Source organism: Leptonychotes weddellii, chromosome 9 (genome assembly GCF_054177405.1).
Source record: "Leptonychotes weddellii isolate Sample4059 chromosome 9, ASM5417740v2, whole genome shotgun sequence".
Classification (NCBI taxonomy): domain Eukaryota; kingdom Metazoa; phylum Chordata; class Mammalia; order Carnivora; family Phocidae; genus Leptonychotes; species Leptonychotes weddellii.
The window spans coordinates 99,041,040-99,051,305 of NC_138377.1; the positions used below are offsets into that span (position 1 = coordinate 99,041,040).

The window sequence follows — 10,266 nt, forward strand, 5'->3', positions numbered from 1 at the left end:
AAAAAAAAGGGAAAAAAAAAAAGAAGATGTGGTCCACATATACAATGGAATATTACTCAGCCATCAGAAAGGATGAATACCCAACTTTTACATCAACATGGATGGGACTGGAGGAGATTATGCTAAGTGAAATAAGCTGAGAAAGTCAATTACCATATGGTTTCACTTATTTGTGGAACATAAGGAATAGCATGGAGGACATTAGGAGAAAGAAGGGAAAAATGAACGGGGGGAATCAGAGGGGGAGATGAACCATGAGAGACTATGGACTCCAAGAAACAAACTGAGGGTTTTAAGGCGGGGCTGGAGGGATGGGTTAGCCCGGTGATGGGTACTGAGGAGGGCCCGTATTGCATGGAGCACTGGATGTTATATGAAAGCAATGAATCCTGGAATATTACATCAAAAACTAATGATGTACTGTATGGTAACTAACATAACATAATTAAATTAAATTAAAAAAATAAACAAATTCCAGTTAACATACAGTGTAATATTAGTTTCAGGTGTACAAGAATAGTGATTCAGTGCTTCCATACAACACCTGTTGCTCATCACATGTGCACTCCTTCATCCCTATCACTTATTTCACCCATTCTCCTACCCACCTCCCCTCTGGTACCCATCAGTTTGTTCTCTATAATTAAGAGTCTGTTTCTTAGTTTATCTCTCTCTCTTTCTCCCCTTTGCTCACTCACTTGTTTTCTTTCTTAAATTCAACATATGAGTGAAATCATATTGCATTTGTCTTTCTCGGACTTATTTTGCTTATTATAATGCACAGTATTTTCTAGCTTCATCCATGTCATTGCAAATGGGAGGATTTCATTCTTTTTGATGGCTGAATAATATTCCATTGTGTATATATACCATCTTCTTTATCAATGGACACTTGGGCTGCTTCCATAATTTGGCTATTGTAGATAATGCTGCTATTAACATCAAGGTGTATGTATCCCTTCAAATCAGTATTTTTGTATGCTTTGGGTAAATACCCAGTACTGCACTTGCTGGGTCATAGGGTAGTTCTATTTTTAACTTTTTGAGGAACCTCCATACTGTTTTTCAGAGTGGTTCCACCAGTTTCCATTCCCACTAACAATGTAAGAGGATTCCCCCTTCTCTACATCCTCACTAATACCTGTTGTTTCCTATGTTGTTGATTTTAGACATTCTGTCTGGTGTGAGATGATACCTCACTGTAGCTTGATTTATATTTCCCTGGTAATGAGTGATGTTGAGCATCTTTTCTTGTGTCTGTTGGCCATCTGTATGTCTTCTTTGGAAAAATGTCTATTCATGTCTCCTGCCCATTTTTCAATTGGATTATTCATTTTTTGTGTTGAGTTTTATAAGTTCTTTATATATTTTGGATACTAACCCTTCATCAGATATGTCATTTGTAAGTATCTTCTCTCAGATAGAACTAACAAATTCAGTAAAGTCAAAGGATACAAAACCAATGTACAGAAATCTGTTGCATTTCTATACCCCAGTAATGAAGCAGCAGAAAGAGAAATTAAGAAATCAATCCCATTTCCAGTTGCACCCAAAACAATAAGCTACCTAGGAATAAACCTAATCAAAGAGGTGAAACTATAAAAAAACTTACAAAAAAGACTGAAGATGTCACAAAGAAATGGAAAGACATTTCATTCACATGGACTGGAAGAACAAATATTGTTAAAATTCTATACTACCTAAATCAATTTTTTATCTTTTCATATCTTTTCTTGTCTCCTCCATCTCTTTGTCTTTTTGCTCAACCTTCTAAGATATGTCCTCAACTTTCTTTCCAACTATTCTAGTTGTTTCTTTATGCTATCATATTTTTAATTTTAATTTTAATTTTCAAAGGCTCTTTTTATAATGAATGTTTCTCTTTCATGCAGTTATATTTATGCAGAAGGTCTGTTGATTAGTTTCATTTGTCTGTCTGGAAGTTTTCTTTACACTACATAGTTTATTTCTTCCAAGTTGTATTATATCCATTAATTTTAGTTTCTTTGATATAAAGTGTTTCTTCAAATGTGGCAAAAAGTAGGGTTAAAAAACAAAACAACACACTGTTTGAAAGTTCTAGTATGCATTGGTGGAGCTTCCAAACTGGTTTTCCTTGTATGATTATCTGACTAGTCCATTTTGTAGGGAGAACCCCTGGTACCAATATCTCTAGGTCTTCCCTTGAGAGCTGTACAAAAGACCCAAAGACTTTTTGAACCATCTGCTTAGGAAAATGTGAAATGTGGAAACTGAGTGGAAGAAAAAATTAGGGGAATCTTAACATTCAGTATGTAAACATTCATTAAATCTCCTTATTCCAAATATGTACCCATGTCCTCAAATGTATCTGAGAACCTCCAAGAACAGAGATCTTCTATTTTATCCTTTCCAGAGAATAAATCTCCAGGTTTCTGCTAGGATTGGGGAAGATCAGTCAGCCAGATACTTTACCCAGGTTTACCCAGTTGGTTTAGGATTCAGCTTTCTTCTATCTACTAAGGTTTACCCAGTTGGTTTAGGATTCAGCTTTCTTCTATCTACTGAGACAATTTAAAATTTGTCTATTTACTTTTTGAATAATAGTTTTATTATTGTTGTCTCCAGTTGTTTTATTGTTTGTTGTTGTTTGGCCTGCATAAGTTTTGTCATTTTAGCAATTTTGGAGGAAGAAGTAGAAATTAAATTTATATATTTAATCTGCTATCTCCAGCCATATATGCCTTTCTACTATGGTTATCTTTTTCCCAAAATTTAATCTCTAGCATAATCCGGTCTGGATTTGCATTATCATGGATTATGCCACTACAGACATTGAGGAAATGGCCTTAAATAGAATTAAGAACCAGAAAGATTTCAATGTAATCTTCAAGTGTTCAGTGAGGGTTCAATTGCCTTATATAACACAATAAGAGACAAAGATATTTACTTGACAAATAACGTCATATAATGTCTTCAAGGGAACAGAATTATTTCCTGAAAGTCTTTTTTCCAGTTCCATTTGTAAAACACTTAACTCAGAACAGAATCCAAATCCAAAGCTGGGAAATATTTTCACTCTCATCTGATTTAATCTCCTTTCTCTTAAAACAAAAAACCACAAGTGACATAATGATTTAGACTTCACCCAAATCACACTGCTAAACATATAGAAAGATAAAGCTCGTCATGTAAATCTGAATTATCATGTGCCTGTCATACAGCAGGTACTTAATATCTGTTGAAAAATAGATAAATCTCAAATTATACCTTATGTCCGAATCTGAAGCCTTCTGCCTCACTGCCAATTTTGTAATCTCTCCTTGAGACATAGTCTTATGAAGCTTTGTTTCTTCATCAACTGAAGAAAATCGCTGTGATGTCTGTAATAATTACATATATGAAAGACTTTAAAACCAAGTAACTATATCATAACACTGTAATTAAAACTCAAGTTATAGAATTGAGAATTACATCTATTAAAAATATATAAAAATACATTCATATTGTTCAGCCATTCATTGAAATAAAAGAACCTACTAAAAACTTTATTACCTTCCTAGAATGATCTGAAGTAAAGAGAACTTGGGTCAATGAAATGCTGAATAGGACCTACCAGTTCCTGTTTTCTGACAACTTAACAATATCAAGTGGAAAGGTAAGAAAAAAGTCAAAGCCAACTAAAGATACAGACAAAAGATCCAGGATCTGATAAATCTAGAATACTAAATATAGCCTTTCATGCCTCCTTTTATGTGTCCCTACAAGTAATAATTACTTTTATGGCCTAACTTGCTACTGTAGATTCTTATTATACCTAGTCAAGGATTTAAGAAAGGAAAATTAAAAACCAAAGGACCAAACAATTAAGATCATTATCACCACTACTATTCTAAACTAAACAACTTAACATGGCTTTATCAAACTGGGACCTGAATTTCAAATGGCAATTCTTGTTCCATTTATTTACAATGTGCCCCTTTAAAAGAAAATCTCATTCAGAAGAAAAAATTTCTTGTTACCTATTCAAATCCTTTCCTAATATTTCATTTTTCTATAATTATAATATCTTTTCATTAGCCTTTTAGTCTGCTACAACAGGGACCTGTTTTATCTTCTTGCCTGAAACAACCAAAACCAAAAACAAAACAAAAACCCAGACAAAATAGTAAAAACCAGCCTTTATCAAGATGATGGACAGTTATCCTTGAGAGATGGGAAACAAAGGAAGTGAGTTCTTCATCTGCCCCAGCTTAGTGCCTTGAGACAGTTTCCAGACTGTGACACAGAGAGGAGGTTTCAGGTGAGCCCTGGCAGACTCTCTGAGTTAAACATATGAGGTTGAAAGTCCAGAGAGACTAAAGACCAAAAGAAAGGGGCGGCGGCGGGGGGGGGGGGGGTTACTGAAGAGGAAAGAGATGCACAAAAAAAGAGCTCTGGAGATCTTCAGAGGGTATTTAGCTGAGTACTAATCGACACTTCTATGTCAGACAACTACCCAACACCAGGCAAAGGACCACCTGAAAGGATTAAAGGTAACAGTGCCCAGCACTTACAAAAAGCCAGTAACAGTGCCTGTGCCCAAGAGTCAGAATATGTAACTTTATGATTCCCAGGGTACTGGGTGAAGTATATAGCAGGATCTTGCCTCAACAGTCAAGAATAAGTGATAGTCAAAAATAAGTCCTAGGTGAACAACTGCTCTGTTTGGACCTAACAAATCTTAGTTTTATTTAATAAAAATTGTATATAAAGTGTACAAAATGATTTGATTTACATATAAATATTAAAATGATTACTGAAGACTGATTAACATATCATCTCTTCCCATTATTTCTTTCTTTCTTCTTCTTTTTTTTTTGGTGGTGAGAGCACCTGAAATCTACTCTCTTAGAAAATTTCCAGTATTCAATACAATGAGAGTAACAAATATTAAAAGGAAGACCTAACTGCTTAGGAACAAATTGCTTCCAGAACCAAGCTCTGAAATATTACTGGAACAAAACAGTCTCAAGAATATTAATCAAATACAAAAGTATCCAGCACCCAACAAGACAAAATTTACAATGTCAGGCTTCTGATAATAAATAACTAGGCATGCAAAGAAATAACAATATATGACTGACAAGGAGGAGAAAAAGTCAATCCATCTATAGTGACTCAAAACTGACACAAATATTAAGCACTAGATTAGAGAACTAACTAAAGGGAAAGGACTTAAAATTGCATGTGATTCAAGGTGACATATTTTTAAAGGCACTGATTCTGAGGAAAATGAATGTAAAAAGGAAAGAAGGGGTGCCTTTTGGAGACTGAGTAGTGAGGAAGAAGCAGAAGGGGAAAATTTAGAATCTAGCAAGGCAAAACAGAAGCAAAAAATGGAGGACACAACACTGCCTCCAACACACACATACACACACACACACACAAAACTAACAGACTCCAAACAGGCTGCCTGCAAAGAAACTTTTCTTTTTTACATTGACAGAAGAGGAAGATCTTGAAATCAAGTTACCTATAAACTATCCCTAATGCACAACATGAATAAATTAAGACAAATAAAATCTACACAAGCTACAATAAGAAAACAAAGAAAATTAGAACCAAAACAACTTAGATGATTAACCCATCTCCCATCAAACATACAGAAACCAAGCATGAAGCAGAAAACTATAAATAAAAAATGAAAAACCTCATATATATGAAACACCACACTGAAGCAGAAATTCAAAAATTAAAAATAGAAACGAGCCCCCTCACCTCAATAAAAACCAGGAAACAATGAAGGGAGTTGAATGAACTCAGGAAAGAAATAACAATTTAGTGAAGAATAATTTAGAAGATGCCCAAGGGAGAAAAAATGCAAATGCAGATTTAAAGGGGCTAAACAAAGGCAGGAAGATAATAAAGAATAGAAAGTGGTATAAAGAAAAGAGAGAGAAGGTGGCTGAGATGGAAGACAGGAAAAGAAAAAAAACTTACTTATGTAATAGGAGTCCCTAAACAAGAAAAACAAAATAATGGGACACAATATTTAAAACTGTAATCCATGAAAGTGTTTCAAACATAAGGCGAAACCAGAATTTATATATATAAGAATATGTAGAAGAATATGTAAAATTGTATGTTCTGACAAAACATAAATAAAATCCTAAAAAACAGGAGAGGAAAAGTAGAGACAAGAATAATTCATCAACAGTTGTGCCAAAATAAGTGAGAATTAAAAAATATTATTATAAATGACTAACTTGAGAATAGTTGGTTAAACTAAAATACAGTAAATTAAGGCATTTTTAAAAGTCATATACAAACCAACAGAAAAAGAAACCCCCCATATCAAAAGAAATTTTAAAAAGTAAAACAGCAAAAAAGTAACATAAACACAGCAAATTTAACATAACAAATAATAACAAAATTGTAAGAAAGATAATTGAGACTGCATCTATCAGTTATATCAATAAATAGGAATAGATTTGGGCGCCTGGGTGGCTCAGTTGGTTAAGCGACTGCCTTAGGCTCAGGTCATGATCCTGGAGTCCCGGGATCGAGTCCCGCGTCGGGCTCCCTGCTCGGCGGGGAGTCTGCTTCTCCCTCTGACCCTCCCCCGTCTTGTGCTCTTTCTCTCTCTCACTCTCTCTCTCAAATAAATAAATAAAATCTTTAAAAAATAAATAAATAAATAAATAAATAAATAGGAATAGATTTAACTTATCTATAAGGCAAAAATTTTTTTTAATTTGGCTCACAAAGTAGGAACCAACTATGCTGCATACAAAACACACATCTAAAACATAAGGATCCAGAAAGGCTAAAAATTAAAGGATGAGAAAAAGTATTCCAGGCAAATGGAAATAATTAAGAAAACACAGACTGTGATTAATTGATTTAAGTAGAATTCAAGAAAAAGCACTGAATGTAACAAAGGACACTTTTTAATAGTCACAATTCAGAATGAATAAGAGGAAACTTTAACACAACATTCTCTATATAAGACAGATCAAATGTACAAAAAATAGTAAAGATACAGAAGACAACATAATCAGTAAGAAAGAGATTATGGTTATATACTGAAATTTTACATTCTGAATATAGAATACACCCTACTTAAAAAATACACATGGTACTTTCTCAAAAACTGACCACATATTAACTGACAAAGAAAAGAGTCAGGAAATTTGATCATTATAAATCATTATAAATACTCTTTAATCACAACACAGTAAAACTAGAAGTTAAAAAAGTTTTTTTAAAAAATAGAAATGTTCTTCCTCTGAAAACGAAAAGATTTTTATTGAACAGGTTTTGGGTAAAAAATAATATAAACTGAAATTACAGATTTTCTAAAAAATAATTAAAAACTTAATACACATTACAATAAACAAGATATATCTGAAGTAGTGATCAGAAGAAAATTCACAGCCTTAAAAACCTGCATTAATAAAAATAAATAAATGAATTAAATTCCACTTAAAATTAAGGTAGAAAAATAAGACAGTAAATTTTTTAAAAATAAGGAAATAAATAATAAAGGTAAAAGCAGAATTCAGTGGAGAATGGGGGTGGGGGAAACTAGGCATAATAAATAAATCATAATCTTATTATTTTGGAAAATAGTAACAACAAAGACAAGTGACTAGCTAACTTAAAGAAAAAAAGGGAAGAACACAAATCTACAAAATATGAAATGACAGAAGGGAAATAACCATTGAAACAGAATTTTTAAAAAATCATGAGACTAATTTCCAGACTTCTTTGCAAATAAATCTGAAAAGTTAGATGAAATGAGTAATTTCGTAAGAAAAAATTATCAAAATTGACTCCATTAGATAGAAAGCTTACAAGACCAATTTCTCTAGAAGAAATACAGTTAATTATCAAGGAATTATGCCACACACACACAAAAAAATCCCAGATGGTTTCACAGGGAAATTCTACCAAATCTTTAAAGAGCAGAGAGTTGTGATGCTATGAACTGTCCCTAACTTTTTGGGGGAGAATAAAATACACATATAAATATTAAGTGTAGGGGCACTTGGGTGGCTCTGTCGGTTAAGGATCTGACTTCAGCTCAGGTCATGATCTCAGGGTCCTGGGTTCAATCTCTACATTGGGCTCCCTGCTCAGCAGGGAGTCTGCTTGTCTCTCTCCCTCTCCCTCTCTCTCAAATAAATAAATAAAATCTTTTAAAAAGAAATTAATTAATTAATAATAAATAGATAGATAAATACTAAACGTATTCAACAGTATAGCTGCTGCACTGGAAGTGCCAATCCAAACCTTGTATGTCATAAACTCTGTTCAATATCAACCAGATTTCCAATTTGCAAGAACCATCTCAAAATCACCAGCTCAGGTTCTAAAATTCTATAAACAGGGGCGCCTGGGTGGCTCAGTCGTTACGTGTCTGCCTTCGGCTCAGATCATGATCCCGGGGTCCTGGGATCAAGCCCCACGTTGGGCTCTCTGCTCAGCAGGAAGCCTGCTTCTCCCTCTCCTGCTCCCTGCTTGTGTCCCCTCCCTCGCTGTCTCTCTCTCTGTCAAATAAATAAATAAAATCTTTAAAAAATAATAATTTAAATAAAATAAAATTCTATAAACATCCTCTCCTGGTTTCCCCTTTCTGAGAAATTCCTAAGACCTAGCCAAGGTAGATTTCCCTTTACTGTAAAATAAGCTAAAAAACTTAGCCTTCCTCAATCAACAGGTTTTTCTGGCATTTTTTTGTGGAGTGAGCAGTGGAGAGAAGGAAAATTCAACACAGATAAGGATTGGAGAATATTTCAGATAATAACAAACAGAAACAGGAATATAAGAAGTGACAGCAGTTTGGGGGATAAAATGAGAAATTTATCATACTGGAGATAAAGAAGACAAATTCTGCAGAGCTACTTGGGAGTCATGCCCATAAGAGATGATTGCTTTCTATCTAGGGATGACAGAGGAAACTATAATGTTACCTATACCAATTCTACTAATAAGGAAAAGAAATGATGTGACTAACTCACTTACCATCTAGAATACTGAGAGACTAAAAAACTATATGAAAAGCACCTTAAAAATATTACATGGCAGAACATGTCATTCTTCTTGGATAAAAGCCAACAGAGTGGATAGAAGAACTGAGTGAGAACAGCATCTGGAGATTAAAGTTATTCAAATGGCAGAATTAAAGGCAGAAAGTTAAAAAAAAAACACCACCAAAGTCATAAGGAAGTAAACTACTACTCTTGTCTCTACTCCTCCTAGCAGGTAACAACTAATTAATGACTGATGAATTCAAGAGGTAATGCTTATCAAATCCTCTTCAGGTAATTCTTTTATAACTGTCTTTATTCCATTAGATCAGTTATTTCACAACTGAAAAGGTCAGATGGCTTCTTCCAAGATTGAATAACACTCTTTTTAGCAAATGTCAGAGTGACAGGATCACTTTGTCCAGGGGGAAAAAAAAAAATCAAGTTTTTAAAAATCCATGTGCCTAGAAAATCAAGCGTATTTAAAATCCTGAGGTATTTGAATTTTTGAGAACTCAGTAGATCCCATTTACAAACAATTAGTCTTTATCTTTACAATATCAGAGAACATTAGAACATGGCAAATTTTCAAGATAAATGAACAGAAACACACTTTAAACTGTTCCTACCCTTTCCACCCCCATCCCCAATAAGTATCTACCAGCATATTCTAGAAAGCAAAGCTTCTTCATGCAAGTGTCCACCAGAAACAAACACCACCACCTGTTCCTAAAATAGCTAGTGATGAAACAGAAGGACAGCGAGAAAGCTGGAGAAGAGACTATATACACTGTGCAGGGAGGCAGAGTGCTCTACAACTACTGGCATGCAGTGACCGTCAAGCAGGTGAACAGAATCACAAGCAGAGGCTACCAGCTAGAACCCTTAAAGGGGCGGAATGCTCCAAGCAGAAAACCCAACTTCCGGTTCATCTCATTAAGAGTTTTCAGTGAGGAAGAATTCTACCACCAAAAGGACTAAGGTTTGTAACAAAGAAAACTCTCAGGAACAAAACAGCAATTACAAATGCTAAGTTCTTCCACAAATGAAAAATTTATGTATACTTTAGAGAATAATTTAAGGGCGCCTGGGTGGCTCAGTTGGTTAAGCGACTGCTTTCGGCTCAGGTCATGATCCTGGAGTCCCTGGATCGAGTCCCGCATCGGGCTCCCTGCTCGGCAGGGAGCCTGCTTCTCCCTCTGACCCTCCCCCCTCTCATGTGCTCTCTCTCTCTCATTCTCTCTGTCTCAAATAAATAAATAAAATCTTTAAA

The 10,266-nt window shown here is 34.6% G+C and overlaps 1 protein-coding gene across 11 annotated transcripts in view; it reads right to left on the minus strand.

Moving 5' to 3' along the window:
• The window catches only part of MYO9A (myosin IXA), a 271,185-nt gene that overhangs the window by 85,966 nt on the left and 174,953 nt on the right, over nucleotides 1-10,266 (minus strand). For all 11 annotated transcript variants that reach the window (XM_081831336.1, XM_081831342.1, XM_081831337.1 and 8 more), the window contains one exon: nucleotides 3,250-3,362. In XM_081831336.1, coding sequence (XP_081687462.1) covers nucleotides 3,250-3,362 — 113 coding nt within the window. The remainder of the gene's footprint in view (nucleotides 1-3,249; nucleotides 3,363-10,266) is intronic.